Here is a 26,291-nt window from a genome sequence, read left to right as displayed (position 1 = left end):
CCTTTTGCATTGTACATTCATGCCATGAGGTGACAGACGTTGCGTGTGGGCAGCGAGGGCAGAGCCTGGAGTCAGGAAGGCTCATCTTCACGCGTTCAAATCTGGCCTCAGACACTTAGTAGCTGTGTGACCCTAAGCAAGTCACCGAACCCTGTTTGCCTCAGTTTCCTCATCTGTCAAATGAGCTGGAAAAGGAAATAGCAAACCTCTCCAGGATCTTTGCCAAGGAAGCCCCAACCAGGTCACGGAGAGCTGGACGTGGCAGAACAGTAACGGGAACTGATACAATGTGGCAGAGCCAGAATTCCAACTAAAGCCCTTGAGACCCGAGCCCAGCGACCTTTTCAGCACGGCACATTCTAGGACAGAGACCAGACCTCAAGGCAGGAGATTCTGGGCCTGAATCTGGTCTGGGACGTTTCCGAGCTGGGCCAGTCGCGTGAGGCCGGTCGCCTGGTCCTTCCCACCCTCCTGCCTGGTGCTGACTCTAAGGAGGAAGGCAGCGCAACATGCGAGCCAAGGAACCAGCGACAGGGAAGGACATGAGGCAACTCTGTAGCAAGAGAGAAGAATATTCAATTAAAGCCAGGAGGGTCAAGAGGAAGAGCCCCAGCACCTGCACGGTCCTCATCGAGAAGGATTGCTAGTAGGGTGTGGCCGTGGGACACAAAACACCGAGGGAATGGCCAAGTCCACGAGGCCTTGGATCCATTGAAACGGCGAAGCATCCGTTACACCAAGCTCAAGGAAGTTCGGGGGCATGTCTAGACACGGCCAATTCACTTAGCATGGAGAGAGCTCGAGTCCAGAAGGCTTCACGCCGAGCCTTTGAGCCTGGTGACACGGATCCTCCCTCCGTCCTGGGCCGCACGCAGAGGGTCAGGATCTCAGGGGTATCCACAGTGGAGACGCCAGAAGCTGACCTGGGGAGAGACCCGGGCTCCCCCTGCCCCTCTCGTACTGCTCCCAGACGTGGGTGTGGGGAGCTCGTTTCTACTTTGTACTGCTTGAGAGGGGATCCCGATGGAGCCAGGACACCTTGGAACTAGGATGGCAGGGCCCACGCTGGCCTGGAAACCCTGAAAAGCCGAGCCTGGGCCTGGGGACTGGGGCTAAGCGAGGACACTAACCTCGTGTCCTTCTCCAGACACCGAGGATTGGGCTTTCTATGAGGTTAATGGTGGGTCAACTAGATGACTCAGTGAAAGAAAGTCAGGCCTGGAAAGGGGAAGTCCTGGGTTCAAATCTGGCCTCTGACACTTCCTACCTGCGTGACCCTGGGCAAGTCACGTCACCCCAGTTGCTTAGCCCTTAACACTGGAATCAATACTTAGTATTGATCTTAAAATGGAAGGTGGGGGTTTAAAAAAAAGAAGTAAATGGCAAGTTTGGGATGTAATTGGTCGGGGATATTTTCCTTGACATTTTTCTATTGGGTCGCTATGAACAGGAAATAATCTTAAACATATGACTAGGCCTTTAGCAAAACTTTAAAATGGATGCAATTTGTCTTTGAGAAAACACTACCTCTTTTGCTATTGTCTTCTTTCCTTACGCTCCTCAGGACCTGGATGTCGTAGGGCTGCCTCTGTTCGTCAGAGTTCTCTAGCTTGGCCTTCACCTGCCCTTCCTCCAAGTGCTCCACGCTATAAATATCAGCCCTACAATGATCTTTCTGCCACATCAATTCTTCCTCCCTCTCTTCTTTAATCCTGTTGCAAATTAATCCTAAAATCATGAACACATTTTAAAAAGTGTCTCAAATTTCCTTTTGAATTCAGACATTTTAAACAAAGAGCCGTCCTGCCTTCGAAGGCAGTCCGTTCTATAGCAGTCCGCCCGCCTCCCTCCCACGGGGCCCCCAGCTACTTCTGCGCGGCGTTGGCCCTTCCATGACTTCCCCAAGGGCGGGAGCGCCTCCCGCCGGCATCCACCTCGCTCCGCTCACAGCGTCTTTGGGGAGCCTTTCTCCTGCCCCCCCGGACTTTCCCGGGGAACTGACCCAGAGTACCGTGACGTTGCATGGACGCCCCTGAAGCACCCGCGCCACCCCTGGGTGGCTCCTCACTTGCACACCCTTCCCCACTCCCAAGTGTCTCTGACGGTGCCCCCCACTTCCCCTGTGGCCGAGGCACGTCTACCACATGGCTGCCTTGAGCCCGGCCATCACCAAGAGGCCACCGACAAGGAGCCGGGCCGGGTTCAAGCCTCCGGAGGGGGCTGGAGCCTCCTCCTCCTCCTCCGAGTCCGCTCGGGGCTCCGTGTATTCCCGCGCCTGGTCTGACACGTCTAAGGACTGTCCAGGGCAGCTTCTTTGTCTACTTAGCCGCCCCCTTTCCTGACGATGGTCTCCGTGAGGAGCCTGCAGTGTGGTGGGCCTTGGAAACAGACCTATCGCCCCCCCCCGCCCGGACTGCATGGACCCCCCCCGACTATGTGGAGCCCCCCCGACTATATGGAGCCCCCCGGACTATGTGGAGCCCCCCCCAGACTATGGGGACCCTCCCGGACTATGGGGACCCCCCTGACTATATGGAGCCCCCCCCGGACTATGTGGAGCCCCCCCCAGACTATGGGGACCCTCCCGGACTATGGGGACCCCCCTGACTATATGGAGCCCCCCCCGGACGATGGGGACCCCCTGGACTACGTGGACCCCCCCGACTATGTGGAGGGCTTCGCCACCTGGAGAGAACGTCTCTCCTCCATTTGGAATCTGGACTGCACGGCTTTGGCGGCAAAGCGTATCGGAGGGCTGTGGGACGAGCTTTCTGTGACGTCATTGTCGGGGTTCTAACATGGCTCAGACCTATGCAATGGGGCGACTTGCTGAGGAAGCCTTAGTGAGCCTGTAAATGCCTTTAACGCCTTCACTTCTATGCCTTTATCCCTGTTCCTACTAACGCTGGAGAATGTTGTCTGCAAAAGCCTGCCTGGTCTCTTGGGGTCTTCCTTCAAGCCTGCCCGAGGCACGGCTGTCCCAGGGAGAGAAGAGAGGAAAGGCGAGCCAGCAGAATCGGGTAAACCCGGCTTGGAAGGGAAGACGGCCCTGCTCAGAGGCCGCTAAACAAGATGTGGGGCTTCCCAAACCTGATGGAGACAGCTTTGAGGCAGGAAGGGAGGCGCCTCCCCAGGAACGGGCGGGATGAAGCCCCGGAACAAGCACTGAAAAGGAAGGCGGCAGAGAGGGCCCTCCGTGAAGAATGTATTTCCTATCGGGAGGAACATGTTCCTGGTTCCAGGAAGCGCCGGGAGCCTTTGCCTTTCTCTCTCTCAAAGCAGGGTGTAGCTTCCTGACTTACCACGACTCCGTTCTTCCAAAGGGAAAGGGGCCAATAAAAGGCAGCGCTGCTCTGGGACTGTGTTGACTTTGATTCTTCACTAGCAGGGAGGGACTAACTCCTGGTGTGGAGATGACAGAAACCCCAAGAACAGGTGGGAAACTCCGCCACAGGTCACGCGTGCGCCCCAAATTCTGGGCGAGAAGAAGAAACGGGCTCACAGAAAAGCTTGGGAGGATCCCACGGAATGAACTGCTCAAGGCAGTCAGCCAGGAGGGATGGGAGCTGCTCACGAATGAAAGCTTGAGGACAGAAAAGGAAACGAGATCTATCTGAAGACACCAGCACACACACGCACACACACACACACACACACGCACATGCACACACGCACACACACACGCGCGCAGACACATGCACACACGCACACATACAGACACACACGCAGACACACATGCACACACACATACAGACACACGTGCAGATACACAGACACACATGCACACATACCGACACACGCACACATGCACACACCCGTACACACATGCACACATGCAGGCGCAGACACACATGCACGCACACTCACGTGCACACTCACACGCGCGTGCGCGCACACACACACACCCCTAGGTGTTCAGGGAAGTCACTCTAAAAAAGAAAGGACAGAGCAGGGCATGGTAAGGAGGGATGAGCGTGAGGACGGCGAGGTCCTCAAAGAACGTCTAGGTGCCCACGGGCTGCTGAGACAACCACAGAAAAAGGTACCCTGAGCATTGGAGCTCTCCCAAAGGCAGCGGGCTTTCTGGGCCTCGGCTCCATGCCAGCTGGGCAGTTCTTGCCCTCAGCTGGCTCTCGAGCCCTCGCTGAGTTGGGAGAGGGGAAGAACAACACGTCACAACTGCGTCCAAACAAGACACGCGCCAGAAGCCTGGAGACACCCCTGGGGGAGGCACGAGACTCAAGAGGGCTGGGAAAGGCTTCCGCTGAGGCTTGAAGGAAGCCACAAAAGCCAGGAGGTGTAGAAGAGGACAAAAGGAGCCCAGATCTGGGGAACCGCCAGGGAAAGGCACGGAGCCAGGAGGCCGGAGCCAGTGTCCCCGGCTCCCAGGGTCAGGGGGAGGAGAGAGATGGAGGCTGACCAGAAAGCCTGGCAGGGGCCAGTGATGGAGGACTTTAAAGAGCCAAATGGAGAAGGTTCTATGTAATCTGGGAAGCACGAAGCACGGTAGGAGACGTAGGAGAGACAGAACTGGGAAGAGCCTGGAAGCAGGCAGGATACGCTGCAGCAAGAGATGGGGTGCGTCAGGGGCCGGCAGGGCCCCGGAGACAAGCTCTGGACAAGCCGGGGGGCACAGCAGGACGCGGCAGCTCCTTGGAGAGTGCGGGAGGAGAAGCTGGGGGCCCGCCTGGGGCACCACGGAGTGATGGCTCAGCGCTGCGGCTGTGCAGGCGGGTCATCGCGCCGGGAGGGGCCCTGCTCCAAAGCCTGCCTAAGTCATGGGACTTCTCGGCGCCCCAGGGCGTTCCAAGGGCCCACGCTGCAGTCTAGGGGCCAATCTGGACGGGTAAAGAGACCGTCCTCATTGGAAGCTCTTTCCACGAATGGAGTCACACACAAAGGGAAGCCGCGTTCCCTTGTGCCCTCCCTCCAGGGAAGATCGTTAAGAACAGTCAGAGCGGCATTCCTTGTGACTGCCAAGTGGGAAATTGCTACTTCCAAGACTAAATAAGCTGTGGCTGTATAAATGGAACAGCATCGCCGCAACATCAGCTGCTACGCTTGATCTTAGGCAAAAGGCCAAGGGATCCCAACAACGCAAGAAAGGATAAATCCAAATAACTATGTTTTTACTTTAGTGAAGTGATATATTGAATTATCCTGCTAATTACATATTAAATGACTAAACCTTAAAAAAGCTAATGTCAAAATCTGAAAAATATGCAGAAACATTTCAGAAGGGAATTTAGAAGCATATGGAACCTTTTATTATTATTCTCATCAAAAATAGGCAGTTTAAAACAGTTTATATTTTATACTCATTCCTGTCTGTGGTTGAATGTTTTTGTTCACAATTTCTAAGTTTAGAATTTTAGACTTGACAAATTAAAGACTATATTTACTTAAGACATAAAGTCATTTTCTCAAAAAAAATTGGTATCATCTGGGGTCTGTAAATCATTTCTATGTATACATCTTCATTTTGGTACTTGTAATAGTATTATATAAAAGCAATAAGACTTTTGTTTCTCTTACCTTCTGACATAGTAAGTTCATTAGGTGGCTGTTGAGCAACCCCTGATGCAATAGAGTCAGGCCAAAATCTCTGAACTGGTCTATTCTGAGCTGTTTTTTTCTTTGTTTTTGGAGTTTCTGAGCAGCTGGAATCCAACATTGGCTGGAGAATTCGTCTTCTGGCATTGATAAACCTAATCAGTAAATAAAAATCTTAGATCAGAATGGCTCCCAAAGACCAAATTCCCGGCCAAGAACAATACACAAGCATCATAATTAGGTTTCTTCTTTATTACTGTAAGCAGTAATAAAAATGGGAATTATTAAGTATGGAAACTAGTTCATGAGAAACATATCCTAAATGTTTCACTTTTGTGGGTCCTGATATTTCTCCCATTTTTCCCTCCTTTCTAAATTATTTTTAATCTATGGGGGAAGGATGAGAGAGATGGAGGAGGAGGTATTTGTAAGGTTAATAGCTAAAGAAAACAATCTCCATTTTCTTTCAAGGAGAGAACACAAGAAAAACATGATTGACTTCCTATATTTTCACTCAAAATACTTCAGCGATTTTTACTAGCCATTGCAGCCAGGGTATAAGCCTTCATATTGCCTTTTCAGCTGGAGCTAAAATATGAAACGAGGCCATACAAGAAAGAGCTGAAAGGATTTGGGATACTGAAAGCTGATGAAGAGAAGCCCTGGAAGGGAGGAGGAGAAAAGGCGCAATAACTTCCACTAGATAAGAGGGATTACTTAGTTGTGTGTCCCCAAAGGGCAACGGGCAGTTTAATACAAGCCCGGGCTTCCAAAGAACTCCTTGACTGAAGTCCCGCTCCGATGCCGCACGGTGCAGCGAAGCTGATCTGGGGACCGGAGATGTCATCTAAGAATGCATAAGCACCAGCTAGCTGCACCAAGCTAGGATGGCTCGTGCAAGCCCGAGAATGTGCCAGTACCTAGAGGACTTGTCTTGGCTATTTTAGAAAAAGCTCATCTAAGGCTAGTAAGAGGATGATGAATTTTGCCTTCTATCCGCTTGTGAAGAGTATCTGATCTATGTATTCCTCTAGAGGAATTCCAATCAGTAGCCATGAAGGGAGCAGGTTTGCTATCACAATTATATATTTTTATAAAATTTTAAGTGTTTTGTGGAAACAAAATCAGCATAGCTAGAAGAGAAACTGCTGCCGGGGCGCAGGGGGGTGGGGGGGCTTTTCTTTGAATATCTCCTATAAAAGTTCGAAATCCAAGAAACACAGTGAATGAACAGAAGTAAAACAAATAGCCAATCATTCTCCTGGGAATTAAAAAATAACTAAAGGGTAAGGACAGTTTTGTTTTGTTTTGTTTTAATTTAATTTAAAACCCTTACCTTCCGTCTTGGAGTCAATACTGTGTATTGGCTCCAAGGCAGAAGAGTGATAAGGGCTAGGCCATGGGGGTCAAGTGACTTGCCCAGAGTCACCTAGCAAATGTCTGAGGCCAGATTTGAACCCAGGACCTCCCGTCTCTAGGCCTGGCTCTCAATCCACTGAGCCACCCAGCTGCCCCCTGTAAGGACAGTTTTTAAGAGTTGTAAACTCCCAACAATCATGAAGAGATACTCCAAATCACTAATAAGAGAAATGACAACAAATACTTTTGAATTTTCACAGCTCTATAATATTGGCAAAGATGATAAGAAAGGGAAATGATCTGTGTAGGAAGAATTATAGGAAGACAGATATGCTGATATATTGCTAGTGGCTACGAAATGATGGGACCATCCTGGAAAACAATTTGTAATTAAAACACACTCAATTTTTCACCCTCAATAATCCCCACTGCTGGGTCCATAAACTCCAAAAATGTCAACAGAAAGGTCTTGTATGTACTCAAATATCTGCAGCAGAACTTTTATGGTTGGAAAAAAATGAAAGCCATCAATTGTAGAATGGTCGAACAATTGTGGTATGTTACTATTGTGTTGTAAGAAATTAATATGAAGAAGTAGAGAAATGTGAGCCAGTCTGCATGAGTTCTGAGGTTTCTTCCCACGGAATCTTTTCCTATAATCCCATGATCTGATGCCAAGTGGAAAAGACAGAACCAAAGAAATCAATGACTAATAATATAAGTGGAAACAACTTAGAATGATTAGCCTCATCCCCTGACACAGAAGACATTTCTCATGACTCAGCAGAGGCAGGGGCTTGGGGGTCTAGACTGTCATGTACACGATCACTCAGAGGCATTTATTTTACTTAACTTTTTCTGTAGATCAGGTAATGGCTATAATATTAAAAAACCATCAACAAATGCTTTAATTAACTGGAAATTAGTAAACTGTATCCAAATGGAATGAAATATCTTTTTTAAATGTTGTTTTATGAATGCCAATAAGCCAATGCAATGTAATGATGTGAGACAAGGCGGATGAAGTCAAAGCCAAATAAAATGAATGAAAATGACAAATGGGTAAGTCACGTCACTTAATGGGTCTAAGTATGTTTTGTTTGAAGAAGATGCTAAACCTTTATTCCTTGTGGAAGCCTGGAAAAACGTGGACACATTGTGTCAAGACTTGGCTCTTAACTCTTTAGAACCTTCAGCGAGTTCATCTTTTGGGCTGTGTTCTCCGAATCTACTAAATGAAGAATTGCTTTTTAAGGGATCTTCCACCTCTAATGTTATATGTTTTTGTGGACTATGACTGTTTTACTAAGACATATATGCTACTCTATTTCCAACAATTAGAGTAATACCAGGTTTTTTTATAAGTTTTTCTCATTTTAACCCAGGCACAGCTTAGAACCGGAACTCTGGAATAAAAGTAACATGGCAGCTGCATCATTACACTAACAGCTCCTCAAGTGGAACGCTCCATTGCTATTTCTCAACATTTGCTACTTCTTTCTTGAATATTAGTTAAACCATCTTCTGGAGAGATTTCCACTCCAAGTTGGAGCTTTGAAGACTACAAAAGGAAGGGAAACCATAGAGAGTGAAAGAAGTAGCAAATATTCATTGAGATTTAATTAAAAATTTATTTTTAAATCTTCTGGATTAAGCAAGTCTAATAAATAATAATCATTTATAAAATATAAGCAAGTCTATCAGGTGAAGAAAAAGAAGCCTGATCTTAAAGGTTTTATCTATTTTTACAAAAACTATAACTATAGAACTCAAATCAATTAACTTTTAAGATAACAATATACCAAAATACATAGGTATCTGTAAAGCTTTACATTCAGAATATAAACTGGGGGCAGCTGGGTGGCTCAGGGGATTGAGAGTCAGGCCCAGAGATGGAAGGTCCTGGGTTCAAATCTGGACTCAGACACTTCTAGTTGTGTGACCCTGGGCAAGTCACTTAACCCCCATTGCCTAGCCCTGACCACTCTTCTGCCTTAGAACACAGTATTGATTCTAAGACAGAAGGTAAGGTTTGTTTTTTTTTTAAAAACCCAAGTAATGTACTCAATACTTCATGAATATGAAGCTGATAATATAATGTAATGAAGACATTATTTAAGTATCCATTATTCTTAACTGAATCAACTCACAATGCACAATAATGTAAATATTTAATGCAATACATAAAATTAGTCCTTAAGATAGAAATACATCTAAATATATTTATAAGGAATTGTGAAATTATGGGGAGAAAAAAACTTTCCCTAAACTTATTTCAGTTACCTTTCAATTTAAACTTCAAGTATGAAGATTTTTGACATTTATTTATGGCAGAATTTGTTACCTTTTCTCTTAAATGAATGCTAATTTTATTATGAATCATCATAAATTAAAGATCTGTGGATACAAATCATTTGATGGGCAAAATTGTCGATTATCTTCTGGAAAAATATGGCAAAAAATAAAGCACAAATAATTAAATTGAAAAATCTAAACCTAGAGTGACACTTCAATAATTTTCATGAGGTCGGGAGAAAAGCAGCATCTTCATCCCCATTTTGTGAATGGGAAAAATTGAGAGGTTGTGGACCCAAATCATTGAGTTTTATCGATATAAAATTTCAATTTTGTTACTTGGTTTCTAATGGTTAACAGTGCTGTTCACACATTAAATGTTTACGATTAATTGACCGATGTTTCTGTACTGGCTCTCAGGTCCCTATAGATAGATAGACAGATTTATATGTATAGATGTGTCTATTTTGTTCTAGTATAGAATACAGCTTTGTGCAAAACGACATTTGGGGAGAATGTCACATCTTCAAATCGTGAATTCCTCCAAGAAAGGGACACGAGTCACGACACAGTCAACTCCGACGCAGGTTTAGAAACTCACCTGGGCGCCTCTTTTGCTGGACTCATTCCTTCTTCCCCAACGTTAGAATTTCCGAAGTCAGATAAGAATACTATTTCCTACTGACATCCAAGGATCCCTCTCTGCAGGGACGCCAACATTGGGAGCCCTACTTGGGATCGGGGTCACACTAAGTAAGGTGCAGATTGGCTTCCCGAATTTGTGTTCAGCAGGAACCATCCAGGATGTAGCTTGAAAGAGGTCAGAGAGCAGAGCCTGACCAATTCGGACCCAAGCTCTTAAACTGGACCGTCTGGGGGACCAAACTAGGAATGTACAGTGTACAACCCGTCTCACTTCAACTGACTGAAAGCGTTCCCAAGTGCCCACTGTTTGTTCAAGTGGCTGTGCTGGGCACGATGCAGTCACTGACCCCAAAGGGTTAACATTTCGGGGGGGGAGGGGGGGGTCATGGGCCAGCTGGTTCAAAAGGTCCAGAGTTGGGAGTCGGAATACAGAGTATGTAAAGGGGACGGATGATAACTGAGCCTAGAAAAGGAATGAGCCAGATTGTAGAAGATCTTACATGCAAAATGGAAAAAAAAGGCACCTTGCTTAAAAGGCCAGAGGGCTGAACTAAACACAGAAATTTAGATGGAAAACACATTTATGTATTAACAGGACTGTTTTTGCATTATTTTATTATCTTCCCTCTAAGCCAAATGAAGGAAATTCGGATTTCTAGTCTTTTGTATTATTTGGTAAAAATATTTCAACATAATCTTCTGGATTCACTTTTATTGTTGTTCAGTCCGTTATTGTTCATTTCAGTCACGTCTGACTCTTCACAACCCCATTCGAGGTCTCCTTGGCAAAGATACTAGAGTGGTTTATTACCTCCTTCTCCAGCTCATTGTACGGATGAGGAAACTGAGGCAAGCAGGGTTAAGTGACTTGCTCAAAGTCACAAAGCTAGTGAAATGTCTGAGGCCAGATTTGAACTCAGGATTCTTGCCTCTAGGGACTGGCGTTCGGCACCAGCCAGCTACGCTCTGGATCTATAGGAATACTTACTAACGGGCGTTTCTTGATCTTACCAGTTGTTTACTTGGAGGAGCGTCAGGTTGGTCTGAGCAGCGATCTGCTTTTTCTCGTCTTCTGTTGGATAGGGATGCTGAAAAAAGGTTTAACAATGACCCGTTAGTTTCCATTTCTAAAGAAGGGAACATATAAGGACGACTGAGGCAAAACGTAAAATGCAACAAGGAAGCGTGAAGCAGGACCAGCCTGGTCTTTGCCCAGGAAACGTGGCCGCTTCGTTCTGCCCACCCTAAGGGGAGCTGTCCGAAAGGTGCTCGTCTAAGAGCGCCGCCAGCCCTTCTGCGGTGAAACAGGACGAGCTGAGCAGGGCAAGAAGCCGGTGGTGTCGGACCCAGGAGAGGCTCCCGCCGCACAGCTGCTGACGCTGAATAAACTAACGTGGGGATCAATTCCAAATAGTGCCCCGGGGAGACACGTCTGCGTGTGCGCTCTATAGACTGCTTAGTGTCCGGATGGGGAACATCATCACTTCTTATATCCTGACCACAGCACAGCCCGCCCGCTTTGGAGAGGAGCTCAATAAGCGCCAATGAGAGACAGCTTGGTTTTCTGGTTAGTTAGCCACTTAAAATACCTCAAATTCAACCATAAGTAAAACTGTCCATATTAAGGAACTAAAGGACGAATTTCCTCTATCGGACAGTTTTTCCAGCTTTTTCCCCCTACAGTTGCCGTCTATCGTAGTCGAGGGAACGATGAACGCCCGGAAAGGGCAGAGCCTGACTTTTGGCACACAGGAGGGACTTGAGGGATGCAAAAGCAGGTTACAAAGTCAGGAGCACTCGGGACACGGTCGGACTTTGCACTGCGACTCGCTGGGCAGGCAGAAGGGGCTTCCGTATAAAGCTTACTATAGCACGAATGAAGACAGACTGCACTGGCATTGCGCACAAGAAGCACGTACGCTGCCGTTCTATACATGTACGTGCGCACACGCAGATAACACATACAACACGACTGAGCGTCACACGTGTTCATGACATGTATTCATGTACGGGAGCATTTCTGTAGGGAGCCGCCAGCAAGGGAACCCCCCCTCCCCCCCCCCCCCCCCGGAAGAGGCCTGGGAGGTCGGGGTGGCACCATCAGGCCGTCAGGATGCCGGCCAGTGCTCCATGAAACCTCTGGCTTCCATTTCCCCAGAGGTCAGGACCACATTGCTCTGGGCTACACCAGGCGGAGTCAAACAGCACAAGCAATAGCTGGTTTGGCCCTGCACAGGTCATCACCGATAAAGGCTTCTGTCCGGTTCACCGTGGAGTGGAAAGGAGGAGGGGCAGAGAAAGGGGGGAAATGCATGGGGGAGGGGGGGAAGGAGGGAGGGGGGCAGAGAAAACGGGGAAATGCCATGGGGAGGGGGGAAGGAGGGGGGGAGGGAGGGAGGGGGCAGAGAAAAGGGGGAAATGCATGGGGGAGGGAGGAAGGAGGGGGGAGGGAGGGAGGGGGCAGAGAAAAGGGGGAAATGCCTAGGGGAGGGGGGAAGGAGGGGGGGAGGGGGTGGCTGGGCAGAGAAAAGGGGGAAATGCCTAGGGGAGGGAGGAAGGAGGGGGGAGGGGGGCGGGGGAAGGGGGAGGAGGGGCAGAGAAAAGGGGGAAATGCCTAGGGGAGGGGGAAGGAGGGGGCAGGGGGTGGGGGGCAGAGAAAAGGGGGAAATGCCTAGGGGAGGGGGGGAAGGAGGGGGGGAGGGAGGGAGGGGGGCAGAGAAAAAGGGGGAAATGCATGGTGGGAGGGAGGAAGGAGGGGGGAGGGAGGGAGGAGGGGCAGAGAAAAGGGGGAAATGCCTAGGGGAGGGGGGGAAGGAGGGGAGAGGGGGTGGCTGGGCAGAGAAAAGGGGGAAATGCATGGGGGAGGGGAGGAGAGGAGGGGCAGAGAAAAGGGGGAAATGCCTAGGGGAGGGGGGAAGGAGGGGGGAGGGGGCAGAGAAAAGGGGGAAATGCATGAGGGAAGGGGGAAGGGGGTGAGGGGGAGGGGGAGAGGGGGAGTAGGGGCGAGGGGGGCCCCCTAAGATTAGACAATTGCATCCTTTGGCAGTCTCTTGTAGGACTCTTGGCTCTTTAATGTTTTCTCTCCCTTGGTCTACGCCTCCACGTTCCCACACTGTAAATCTGAGTTTGATGAATGAATGATCGGGAAGCGGATCTGTCCCAGCCTGTCTCCCAGGGCCACCTCAGATTCCCTAAGGGTAGAGAGAACCCTGAAGTCTGGCCACCCAGCTTTGTGAAGGGAAGAGCCAAGATGGCCACCGCAGAACGTGCCGATGAGAGCCCTTGGCTCGAGGGCTGTCCGCGTCTCCCCTTCAAGGGAGCCCTGCCCGAAGCACTTGAGCCACAGCGGCCCTGGGGGAGAGCCCGAAGCACTTGAGCCACAGCGGCCCTGGGGGAGAAGCTGAGCGCCACCTCCTTGGGTGCCGGACCGAGGCTCCCACAGCCTCCCCGTCCTGCTCCTGGGTCCTGTCCTGGCGTCTTTGCTCAGCGGGATGCTCGACCCTTGGCCTCGGGGCTGCCCCACGCGGCCACTCTACCCTGAATGAATCCTGCTGGCCCAGAACAGTCGTTTTTGGGCGGCCAGAAGAGCGGCCTCCTGGTAACTAAACGCTCTTCATATGCACAACAGTATCAGTTGTGTAGCGCACCAATCTAAATAGTGTCGCCCGCATTATTCCAATCAGTGATTACTGATGGAGCTCTGACAATTTTGTGCAAGCTGCTGTGGGATACAAGAGGCATGAGTCAAAGACCCACTAAGAGCTTCCAAATTCCTTTGAGAAAACAATGTAAATTCACGTGAAACAATTGAGTGAAAAAGCATTAATTTTTGTTATGGAATTACACATTTTGCTCCATCCAACCTGCTCCCTGACCCACATCTACCCATTATGCTATGACATACCTAGAATGCTCTTTCCTCAATCGTATCACCAATAATACTTTTTTTCCTAAGACCTTGGTCAGTGTGAATCTCTCCCATTCGGTTCTTATTAAGCAAGCTCACTCAGCTCTCATTGTGTTTACTCCATTTTCTTCCATACTCACACAATAAATTCATTATTCATTTTTACACACTCCTATGCACGTAAAGTTTCCCAGGTCCCTTTTATCTATTGGCTTAGCCTCCCTGGTTAGCTTTGGGAGGCCATCTATATCTTCTTGTTTTATCATTTCTTTCCAAAACTGCCTTGTGTTCTACTACTTGCTTCTAGAATTAGCTCTACTAGTCTGCAAAAAAGCTTTCTTTTTTCCCGTGAAACATACCAAGGTACACAAACGAGTTATTCCAAGAGCCTCTAAGATTGATTTCAAAGTCTTACCCCTATATGCTGAAAGAGCCACGATCTCATAACATTTGTAGCATGTTTTGGCAGAACTCCTCTTTTGTTCTTGGATGAGCCATCTTCTTGATGCAAGATGCTGAGATCTTGGTTTAACTGTAACTGAAGCTTTTAAAGAAGTGGAAGAAAATGTTATAAGGCAAGAACAATCCCACGCATCATATATATTAAAATTCTGGCTAAAGAAATGACGGGATTTTTACGGATAAGAGAATGACTATCATTTAAACAACTCTTTGTAGCAATACGGCTATCTTTTTAATGTACTCTGTATGGATCGAAGCTAATCATCTGACCTCTTCAAACTATCTAAAATACAGTCACAAATGCAGGCATAAGATAAATTGGTTTCTGAGCAAATGAAAAATTATATACAGTAAATAAGGATTCACGTTTTAAACATAACATAAAAATAGGAATAAATTACTATGTATATTCATAGCCTGTGTACTCCAGATACATTCAAAAGAGCTTTGTCATTCAAATTTAACCGAAGGGTTAGGAGACTTTTAAAAAAATTATTTGGGTCCTCATAGTCTACTATAGAATTTCCTAAAAGCCATCAAGTCTGTTTTCTGTCTCCCATTCAGTTCTGGGCTCAGATCATCAGTGAGGCTCAGTGTCTGTAAACACAATGAATGCACCGGCAAAACAAGCTGTCCACAGTTACAAATCAGACGACAACAATACTGCTCTATTACTAATGTTGTAGTCGATAAACAGCATTCTTCACCCATTTGGTTATTCTACTACAGAAATTCAGGCAGAACCACTTTGTCTTAACAGATCTCATGTTTCAGGATTTGATGCAATCAAGACATCATCCACAAACACAGTGCATCTGGAATCTCTCACCATTTGTAAGGAATCTCTTTTTTACGTGGATTTTGTACTGGATATTTTTAATGGCAGTGGCAAACAAACATACATCTCCCTGTTAAAATAAGTATTCTTTTAATAATAATAATGTCTGTTAACTCCTCCCTGTAGACGTACTTTTCTCTTTATCCCTTCTGTTGCCTTCCCCTACACCTGTGTTGGTGAACCTATGGTATGCATCTAGAAGGGGCTGCTCCCCTCCCCCTCTCCACCCACACCTGAGGACATTTGTCACATGACCCATTCCTCTGCCCAGCAGCCCAATGGGAGTGCTCACAGGGGGCAGGAAGGATGCACTTTGGGCACTTGGTCTCTAAAAGGTTCACCATCACTGCCCTACGCTTTCCCTCATTATCTTCTCACAACACAAAGAATAAAAAGTTACTCTTTTTAAAAATGAGAAAATGCCTGTTTAATGATCTAAAAGTTATTTCTGAATTAGTTATCTAACTAGAGAGGCCAAGGCAAAATTTTTTTAAATTCTAAAATAAAAGATTGAAAAAGAAAATAAAATGCATAATTAGAAGTAAATTCAAACTTGATTTATATAAGTGAGCAATGACACTAACAAAGCAAAATCATTAGCATAACATGTACCTGATGGTCTATGCTCATTTCCTAAGAAGTGAAACCAATGGAAATAAATTGTCAATGAGGGGAATAAGAGGCAGAAACTTGCTTTAGCCAAGAAATAGTTGTGTTTTTCCCAGGGTTAGAGATATGGCAGCCAAGGCAATTTTAGACTATACACGCATTTACAAAATCTTAAGGTAAAGATGGCATTAAATTATGACCTGTATCTAGCTTATAGGATAGTAAGACACAATAGAGAGAAAAAGTCAGTTACAGGAAACTGTGGAGAGAAAGACAGCTAACCTGGATCAGGAAAAGGGCAAGTCAGAATCCTATAAGGCCCCTGAGAGTTATAAAAAGGAGAATTTGTTCAACCACTCCTCTGATACTAATATCAATCAAGGCACATGGTCAAAAAGGTCTGCTTTTGTAACAAATGATGTGCAATACAGATTCCGACTGGAAGAGACGGTAAAGTCCTCGACAGTCTTGTGTGCAGATGACAATACATCAACTGCCCCAAACCCCTAATGCTGCAGTGCTTCCTCAGTGAGACCCTTCATCATGAAGAGAGTTCTGTGTAACTACCCAACACAGGACAAAATAAGTGGATGAAGAAAGCCTCTTCTTGAGACTATTACATGCAGCTGAATTGGAAAATCCATAGAGATGTTTCGTCAGGACATCTGTCTTGGGCTAGGGATGAAAAAGAAACTGAATCTGACAGGAGAACAGAAGTGAATAGGAAGTAAAAAGCCTCCATTTCACTGGTGTTTTTAATTACGCCACGCTTCTGGGAACAAAGCCCCACTCTTTTGAACATGAATATTCTTCATGCTATTTAATATTTAACAGTAATGTTCTTTACATCTAATATTTCATTTTGTACGTTATGAGCATTCTTAACTCTTGTTTTCCAAGATTTTGAGTTCCCAATTCTTTCCCTCTTCTGTCCTCTCCCCCCTCCCTACATGGTAAGCCATTTGATCTAGGCTGTGCATGTGTGATCATGCAAAGCACATCTCCCTACGGTCCTGTGGTGGAAGAGGACTCGTGACCATCAACATTCTAGACAATGTGTGGTTCAAGTCAGAGAACACCAGCTTTTGAATAATTAAAGTTGGTGTAGCCATATGGGGGCCCCAACATATTACCAAAGAAGAATTACGCAGGGAGAGTGAGTTGGGGGCAACATCAAAGAGGAGACAGTCCCGTAGCAATGAGGAATAATCCGGTGGATGGCTCGGATGGATGCTTCAGTGGCATCCATACAACATCAAGAGAACTAAAGGGAGGTCCCTGGAAGTTTAGGCCAATTCTCTAAGAGGGAGTCTTAGGGGGACAAGGAAAAGGTTTACCCAAATGAGCATGTGAGAAAGGCTTGAGATCTATACCACCACTGATGAAATCCCCGAAGCATCAATGTGTTTGAAGCCTTACTTGAAGTAATTGGGTGTCCCATGTAAGGGATGTAGAATGTTGTAAAAGAAACTGCTTTTGTAAGCAGGATTGCTTTTCATTTAAAATGTTTTCATTCAAAAGCAAACTTGAGACACCTTTCAAAATGTGTTCATGATTAGGAAGCAGCTGGGTAGCTCAGTGGTTGAGAGTCAGGTCTAGAGATGGGAGGTCCTGGGTTCAAATCTGGCCTCAGACACTTCCCAGCTGGGTGACCCTGGGCAAGTCACTTAACCCCCATTGCCCAGCCCTTACCACTCTTCTGCCTTGGAGCCAAATCACAGTATTAATTCCAAGACAGAAGGTAAGGATTAAAAAAAAAAAGATAATAGGAGGAATTAGCACAAAAAGGAAATTGAGGATGATAATGAAGTTATACGCCTTGGTGACTGACAGAATGGGGTGCTCTCAATAATAGGGGTGTTTGAAAGAGGAAAGTGTTTGGACATGTTGCATTTATAGTTTCATGCTCTAAACTTCTACAAAGCTAAATGGTTGTTGTGGAAAATGTATTTATGACAGTGCAGTTAGAACTTTATAGCCTAAAATTCTACAGGAAAGTCAGGCTCCCACAAAATAGAAAGCTTGCAAAAGTGAAATTCGGGGCTCCCAGTGAAGATGGCCATGTAATAGGTGTTTGAGAAGTGTAGTCTGGTGGGTCTGCACCAAGGAAAATGGAAGCGGGAAGCCAGAACCTAGGAAGGAAAGGTCAGGATCATTCAAGTGTGCAGGATGAATCAGAGCCTGGTTTTCTTACAAAGTCTCAACTCAAGAAATGAGGCTAAAAATGTGAATGACCAGAAGATACTGAACACTATTATGGATCAAGAGATACCCAAGAGAGTAAACCCAGGAGCAGGAAGTAGCTTCCTATCAGCGAACATAAATCAAGAGAGGACAAAATGGTTTTGTGACAAGAACTACCAAAAAATGGAATTACAAAGGAAATGAGAGCTATAGAGAAAGGAGTTCGAGATGGCTAAAGAGCTTAAAATAGGGTCAAAATGACAACAGTAGCAAACCTCCAATGGGAGTAAACGAGAAGCCCCCCAATCCAGGGAGCAGGGAGGCCAGGACGCCTAGTGCTAGAAATGCTAGCTATGGCAATAAGAGAAGAAGGAACCGAAAGAATGCTAATGGGGATTGAGGAAGTTATCCCTCTGAAGACAATGCCGGGGCACACGTGGAGAATCCACCACAGCACTTAGTGAAACAATGAATAACTAGCAAAGTTGCAGGACAGGAAAAAGTCCGCATAAATCATTGGCTTTTCTCTCCTCCCACTAAACTCCAACAGCGAGAGATAAAAGAGAAATTCCACTTCAAATACCTACAGACACTATAAGACGCCCCACTGTCTACCTGGCGGGGGGCGTCCTCACATGCTTAGCGGGTTCCTTTATGGGCAACACCAGGGGCTGCCCGTGCCGACGCGCTCACTGGAGGCAGGGCAGGACGACGTCCTCCCTCAGGGCGATGCCGTGCAGGGTCTTGTTGATGGTGGTCCAAGCCAGGACCGGGCCCGGCCGGCTTCCCGAAGGTCCCCATTCCGGAGCAGGCTCGGGAAGGCCCGGAGGGACCTCGCTCACTGCCTTCCCACCAGCTCAGGGGCCGGCCCTGGCTGCGGCCTTTCCCCAGGCCGGGAGGGCCCAGGCTGGGAATCGGCCTGAGCGCCTGGCGGGTGGCTGGCGGGGCCTCCTCGGCGGTCCTCCCTGGGGCAGGGCTCCCTTCCCCCTCCGGCAGACCCGGCCCCCCAGCAGCCTATGGGGCCAGTGGGGAAAGCGGACAAGGCAGTGGCTTTATGGGAAGTGAATGGAGGGCCGGCCGGGCGCCGTTTCTGGCCTTTTGTCTCCATTTCCTTCCCTTGTGCGAGCAGAGCCGGGACAATCGCCGCCCACCTGAAGGGCCCTCCTTTAAGCCTTTCTCTGCGAAGCAACACTGACATCCGTTCCGAGGCAGCAGGGACCAGGGCCGGGCCGGGGCTCAACCATGGTCCAGGGTCACCCCCTCAGGAGCTGGCTGGAGCCAGATCGGAAGCCAGGAGCCCCCCCGCTCTGGGCCCCGATCCTCTGTCCCTCCTCTCCCGGGAGTGCCTCAGTTTCCCCAGGGTGTCTCGGAGAGCCCAGGCCGCCCCTCCTGCTCTGGGTCCTTCCATCATGGCCGGATCGTCCCCGAGGCCGCGCTGGGTGAGGATTCCTGGGCGACCGCCGCCCTGGCTGCTTGTGAAGGGATCCCTCGTGTCTGTAGTGGGCAGGAAGCCAGGCCGGGCCGGCACACCAGAGCTGGAGCCTCTCCACGGCCGTGGCCGCCCCCCCTCACAGGACCCTCATTCGGGGCCCTGAATGTCGGCACACGCAGGGGAACCGGCCGGCCGGCCCACAGCCCGCGCGTCGCCGCCGCTGCCCTGGGGCTGCCGGCCTTTGACCAGGAGGCCCCTGACCAGGACGGGAGCGGCCCAGGGGGAGGACCGGCCCCTGCCCAGAAGAGCCGCCCGCTGACCCCGCGCTCCTCAGAAGGGCCCTTCGAGTCCTTCCCCCCGACGCGCCAGGCCTCCCCGTCTCCGCTGAGCCCCCGGGGAGACCCTGACCAGCAACTGCTGCTCCTGGGGAGACCTCCAGCCCCCGGGAGGCCGTCCCAGTGGGGAGAGCGCCTCATCGTGACGGCATCCGTGACTACAAGGGTCGGGGTCTGCCTACGGCCTCCTGGACGGCGGAGCCCGTGGAAGGGGCCTCCCCGTGGGAGCCGCAGCCCGGCCCGGCCTCCGTCGCCGGAGCCTCCAGCTTGAGGGCTCAAGTGGGCGAATGTCAGCCGCCTCCGGAGGCTCTTTTAGGTGCGCAGGACGGCGTCCTGGGAAACCGCTCCTTTGCTGCCACCTTCTCTGGTTCAGCCCTGGAAGAAGGGCTCCGACGGGCCTGGAGTCCTCTCCTCTCCTCACCTGGGACGGAACCCTCGACAGAGGGCTGAGGAGGTTCTCAGCCCTGCCTCTGCCGCTGGGCAGGCACTCCTGGGGGCGTCCTAAGGGGCTCGCACAGCCCTCTGGGTCCTGAGGGGCATCCTGAGGGGCTCACACAGCCCTCTGGGTCCTGAGGGGCATCCTGAGGGGCTCACACAGCCCTCTGGGTCCTGAGGGGCATCCTGAGGGGCTCACACAGCCCTCTGGGTCCTGGGGGGCATCCTGAGGGGCTCACACAGCCCTCTGGGTCCTGGGGGGCTCACACAGCCCTCTGGGTCCTGGGGGGCATCCTGAGGGGCTCACACAGCCCTCTGGGTCCTGGGGGGCTCACACAGCCCTCTGGGTCCTGAGGGGCTCACACAGCCCTCTGGGTCCTGGGGGGCATCCTGAGGGGCTCACACAGCCCTCTGGGTCCTGGGGGGCGTCCTGAGGGCTCACACGGCCATCTAGGACTGGCCCCTTCCTGAGGAGTTGTCACTGTTCTTCCACGGACACTTTCTCAGGGTATGTACAGCCCTCCCCCCACAGCCATGCAGACTGACCCCCATTCTACTGGGCCTACAGAGTCCCATGGCTCCCCATCTTTCACTTGCCCTCTCGTCCTTATCAAACACAGGAATGGACTTTCCTAGGATCAGTTCACTGCCGGCTCACTAAATGTAGGCAAATCGGCCTCAGGAAAGCCGTGGTTTTACTACTCCTGGAATGTTGCCTTTGGCTCGCTTGTCTCTTCTGTTCTGAGCTCTTCTCCAAGCAGAGACTTTGCCAAGCCTGGAACGTGGGAGAGCGCAGCTTCCGCGGCCCCTCATGGACTTGGGGGGGGGGGGGGCATCCTCTCAGCAGGAGGGGTAGCGCCCCACGAGGATGCTCGGCCTCCTGGACGGGCACTCTCTCTGCAAACCAGTCTCTGAGAGCAGCTGGGCGCTGAGGCATGAAGTATTTGCAGAGCCCATTTGAGAGTGAGGCAGGGTTGGAAGGAGGCCTGCTTGATGCCAAGGCTGGCTCTCCACACATTTGGCCACTTTGCCTCTTACACACACAGAAAACAAGTGTTCTGATGGAATAAACTACAGCGGCTGCTTTGTTTCTGATTTAATCACTATCAACCAAAGACTCAGTGTGAAGCCATCTTTGTAAAGCAGCTTTTCCTCATGGTACTTAAGAGAAAGAGACCACCAAAGGCAGCCCCTCCTCCAGTCTTTGCTCAGGGCTTTACTCTGAGGGGTCCGTGCCCTGGAGGGGCCACTAAAGGATGTGAACCAGCACAGCTCCTCAGCCACATGTTTCCATTGAGGCTTACAACAGAGATGACGGGGTGACATTCTGTCTGACTTCTACACATGAGTAGCCCTGGAGAACTGCCCAAGTCCCCACATGCCCAGCTCCTGTCAGCCCGCACCCAGCCAGCCTGCGCGTCCCTCCAGGAGAATGAGACACACCTGTGAGTTCTGGATCCTAATGGTTCCAGGTGACAAGGCCTGCGTCACAACCTGGCCTTGCGGAGTGACCACTGTGACGGGCTGATAGACGGTGCCACCTGAGAAAGGAAAACAAAGTCACATTTGTACCTTGTCCAACCCCCTCCATCTAAAGCAAAGTAGCTTTTTAAAAAATATTCATCAACACTCACATCAATACAAATTGCTAGGGAAAAGGCCACAGAAGAATTGAAATTATTTCAAATCTATATTAAGGGCCTACAGTGAGTACAAGGTTAAAGGCTGACCTTGTCATTTTTTCCACAGAAACTATAAGACCCTTTTTACCATTTGTTCTGAAATTCCTTGAAAATACAAAGTATTTCAAATATTCAATCATCACAAACGGGAGGAGAGGGGGTCCTGTGTTTGTGACTTTAAAAATAAAACCATGATCATGAGACCTCTATGGGAAATACTTCCTTTTTATACATTTGAGAAGGCCGCAGAGCCTCCGTCAGACACCCGGCTAGGATTGGAACCAAATCAAACTCTGAAAACAGTAACCTTTCCATTGATTCCAACTCCAAACAGCCCAAGAAGTGAAGACGTCTGCCTTGCCATGATTAGAGGAGCTCTAGGTGAATTTTTCCCTATCTGATCCTGATGACTCTTTTCCCAAGTTTTTCCTGTTTTCCCATTTCTTTCTCTACCTCTCTGATTTTTGTTATCTATGAGATACATTATACATATATATGAGATACATTATATACATTATCTGTAAGAATAAGTACGGCAGGTATAGCAAGTCTCAAAATGGCAGAGAACTTACTGAATCGAAAAGTAAGAAGTACAGTTACTATAACCCCGGATCAAGGAACAGTAAGTCAGGCATAACTGATACTTCAGATACTTGAAACCTACAATAATTTGACCTTTGACATCTATTTTTGCTGTACATTCATAGTAGTCTCAATATTAGAACGACAGAGTTTAATTTAATGATACTTTCTGTGAAGTAGCAGTGATTCATTCCGTGTTTGAATTCCAGATGATATCAATAATGCATACAGAAGCTGCTTTTTACTTTAGACTAGACTGGGTTGTTTGGTAAGAGGGGAGACACGAACTCGGGTCTCTCTGACTCTGAAATCAGCTTGCTATACTGTCTCCTGAGAAACTAAATTATTTGAACATAGTGCATAGTTGTTGCTATATGGTATTTTTTAACAGTTACAGGAACCGTAAGACTTCTCAGGTTAGCTGAAAACAACTTTTGTATAAAGTATGCTTGACAGACAACTAATACAAGAGTAGAGCTTTCATTTCAGTTATGCTACCTCTGGAACTAACAAAGAAAAGCTATTATTAGAAGAAATCATGCATTTCTTAGTTTCTTAATAATAAAAACACACAATGAAATAAAAATAAAATCCATTAACTATTTCTTAGTGTCATACCTGCCACTGTTGCCATAGTTACATTTCCCTGTTGCAATGCTGATGCTGGCACCACTATCCCTTGGGGACTGAGTGTACCTGTGATGGCACTTTGAATTTGCTAAAAGTTATGAAGTAAAAATTGAATTATTATTTGAGAAAAAGAAGATTCAGTGATTAGAAAAACAACATATTCATTTCATTAAAAATGGCAAGAGGCACATATTGAAACAAACAGGTAAAAAAAATTGTTAATAAAAATTATAAAGCAAATAACATAAATATATTAGACCAATTCAGATTCAGAATTTTCTGAACATGAAATATAGTAGTTAATACTATATTGGTTTCAGCGTGTTTTCTTATTTTCCTTAACAAAAGCATTTGTTTTACAAAACTGAAAGGTAATTATTAATCTGAAAACAGCCTGACCTATTTTCACACCAATTTAAAAAGCAATGAATTGTTAAATATGTGTATATAGGTACATAGATAAAAATATGTAAACTCCTTTTTTGATATAGCTATCATTCACATTTTAGTAATGTAAAAATAATAATGGTGAGTTATAAAAATAGATGGGAAAACTATGTCAATACAGGTTCAAAACTGTTTAGATACTTTTGATTGATGTAATCAAAAGTATCTTCAGTGATAAAGTGTAGTGAAGCTCACATGTGAACTTCCCTTCAGGGCCAGGTGCAAGGATGCTAAAGAGACTCTTATAAAAAATAAAATATTTATTGAAATATATAAGGATAACAAGGATTTCTAATTCTAAGGAATTCTAAATCCACCCAAATAAACTCCCTGGTTCCACAAGGAACCGCTTCTCCTGTGTTTCACAGGCTACACTAATCCTCCCTGATTGTACTAACCCAAATTTATTACTATTCTAATAAAACTACTGCTATTATCCTTATAATTCTTAACTTTGCTTTCAAATTATAAAATAGCAAAGACTAGCTGGTTGAGACTCAACAAGAATCCAGTTAGGACTCTGAGCCTTAACAGACCCAGAATCCAAACCAAAGACCAGGTCTTCTCAGATATAAACCAATTCATGAAGATAGAAATAGATAATCAATAGTGTTTCCCAAGTTGGAAAAAGAAAACACTAAGCTCCTTCAGGTCTTTCCCTCAGACAGACAGACAGACAGACAGACAGACAGTCAGACAGGGGTGAGGGAGAGGGGGGGCAAAGATGTTACCTCCTCCAGCCCTGTGTGTATGACTCTGCCAACTGCCAGAGACCAACTGCCACTCCCAGAGAGAGTAACACACACACGATTATAACTGTCAACATTTGAAATTGACACGCTCTCTCAGCTCTACTTCAAACTCCAATTCTTTCTCAAGCCAACTTCTCAACTTCTTATCTCTCAACTAATAAAACAATACTTATTTTCTAATATCATCCTTATAATAACTAGACAAAAAGTTTCAATTGCTCTAGGGGTCCATCCCTGCCTCCATTATCTTCAATATCCTCCCTCCAAAGATTGGAGGTATTTCTGAAAATCAAATCCACCTTCAATAGAAAAAGATTTGCTAATACTCTGCTACTGAGGATATTCTAAAATAAAAAGCAATCCCATAGTGAAGCAAATCCAAAAAGAGTTCTAAAAATGTTTTAAGCAACTTTACCAACTGTAGTAAATGTATGGGCCTCCAAAGGTACAAACTTTTAAGAGGCCAACACTCCTTTATTTTTTTAAAAACCCTTACCTTCTGTCTTCGAATCAATACTAAGTATTGGCAGTAAGTAAGTAAGTAAGTAAGTAGGGCAGAGAAGCAGTAAAGGCTAGGTTATTGGGGTTAAGTGACTTTCCCAGGGTCATTCAACCAAGAAGTGTCAAATCAACCAGATTTGAAACCAGGACTGGTCCCATCTCTAGGCCTGGATCTCTATCCATTGAGCCACTTAGCTACCCCTGAAGCCAGCACTCTAAAAAAATTCCTTTTTACTTGTTTTAAAAATTATTTGCAGTATCACTACACCTTACATTCTTGAAGCATTGCCAATACAAAGAACTTTAAACACTAAATAGAAAAACTATAGGCCAACCCATTAAATGAATAGAAAATATTCTTTGTCACATAAAAGGTAGAAGCATACACCATAGTCAAAGAGACCATATTATTGCTGGTTATGGGCCAATAGTATATTAGAGTATATACTTTTGACAGGGAACCAAAATCACAGGAATGTTCATGATCTAAAAAAGGACATGGAACACTGTCAAAAAGTTATAGTAAAAGTTGTCACAGATATTTGTCTAGTTATTTGACACTTTTAAATGGAAATGAAAACAAATGACTATTAAATTTAACTTTAACATAAATCTCATCAATGAGTCAAATGTCTGATTCTGAATCAAGATTTTTTTTAATTAGGGTAGCATGTCTTATAAATGAATCACTTCATTGGTGATGGCCACTGCCACCATTTTCCAGACTTGAGAACTTTTTGTGATCCAAAGTCATATAATAAAAAGAATTAAAATAGTTTATCTTGTAACAAAGACAACTTTCAAATATTAGAAGTAGCTTAAGAGCTTAAAGATTAACTTCAGTGTCAGTTAGAATTTCAATGATCTTTTTCTTGCTATTATTGTGCCCTCTGGGAATCCAGAATCTCAGTAGTAATGCCATGCTATGTAAGATCACTGAAAGTCCCCAGGTTTCTCCTTGGGATGCAGATTTGGACTAGAGAAAGCCCAGAAGAACCAAGAGAATCTATTTCTAGCCTGGAGATTTATGGTCTCCATAATGACAGAAAAGTTTCTGAGATTATCTCAAGCAATTCTGGACTGCTCCAGAGGAATCCTTAGAGCCGAAGTAAGTGGACAAGAAGCCCTCTAACATGGCTCCGAATGCCCAAAGAAGCCCAAGCATTATCCTTGTAGCTCGGCCCTGGCCAGGACGGACTCCCTATCTGAAAGACACTGTCTCTGGACATTGCAAAGGCATTCTATGGCCGCCCTAGACTTTGTGGAGAGCTCTACGTCTTTACAACCAGCATGACCCTGCTGAGTTCGCGTATGTCTATAATGAGGAGTCCAACAGCTACAGCAATAGCAAGTAAACTGGCATTCTCTGAAAAAAATTTACTTTTAAACTGAGAATTCTCAGCAGATACAAAATCTTATTATCGGAGATCATGGTAAAACCCTACCCGGTATACTGGAGTAACAGAGTATCCTGAACAATGTAAAGTTTAACTCTTCAAAATTCCCACTTTATAGGGCAGAAAAGTCCATTTATTAAACACACACACACTAATAACTAATCCTTCCTTAGACGATTCAAGGACTAATTATTGCTACAAATTGTTTGGGACAGGAAGCTGAATTTCTCTAAGATTGTCTGGAGT

The 26,291-nt window shown here is 46.9% G+C and overlaps 1 protein-coding gene across 12 annotated transcripts in view; it reads right to left on the bottom strand.

The window, feature by feature from the left end:
* Positions 1 to 26,291, bottom strand: part of PKNOX1 (PBX/knotted 1 homeobox 1) — a 141,719-nt gene that overhangs the window by 9,343 nt on the left and 106,085 nt on the right. For 7 of the 12 annotated variants that reach the window (XM_007493192.3, XM_007493197.3, XM_007493196.3 and 4 more), the window contains 6 exons: positions 22,937 to 23,036; positions 21,498 to 21,595; positions 14,175 to 14,303; positions 10,864 to 10,940; positions 5,536 to 5,708; positions 1,528 to 1,728 (listed from right to left, as the gene is read on the bottom strand). In XM_007493192.3, coding sequence (XP_007493254.1) covers positions 1,528 to 1,728; positions 5,536 to 5,708; positions 10,864 to 10,940; positions 14,175 to 14,303; positions 21,498 to 21,595; positions 22,937 to 23,036 — 778 coding nt within the window. Of the gene's footprint in view, positions 1 to 1,527; positions 1,729 to 5,535; positions 5,709 to 10,863; positions 10,941 to 14,174; positions 14,304 to 21,497; positions 21,596 to 22,936; positions 23,037 to 26,291 lie in introns of those variants that run through there. The other 5 variants (XM_007493198.3, XM_056797092.1, XM_056797091.1 and 2 more) reach the window with 2 other exon arrangements.

This window comes from Monodelphis domestica, chromosome 4, assembly GCF_027887165.1.
Source record: "Monodelphis domestica isolate mMonDom1 chromosome 4, mMonDom1.pri, whole genome shotgun sequence".
Classification (NCBI taxonomy): domain Eukaryota; kingdom Metazoa; phylum Chordata; class Mammalia; order Didelphimorphia; family Didelphidae; genus Monodelphis; species Monodelphis domestica.
The sequence above is the reverse complement of the archived record's forward strand: the minus strand, read 5'-3'. Positions and strand labels throughout refer to the sequence as shown.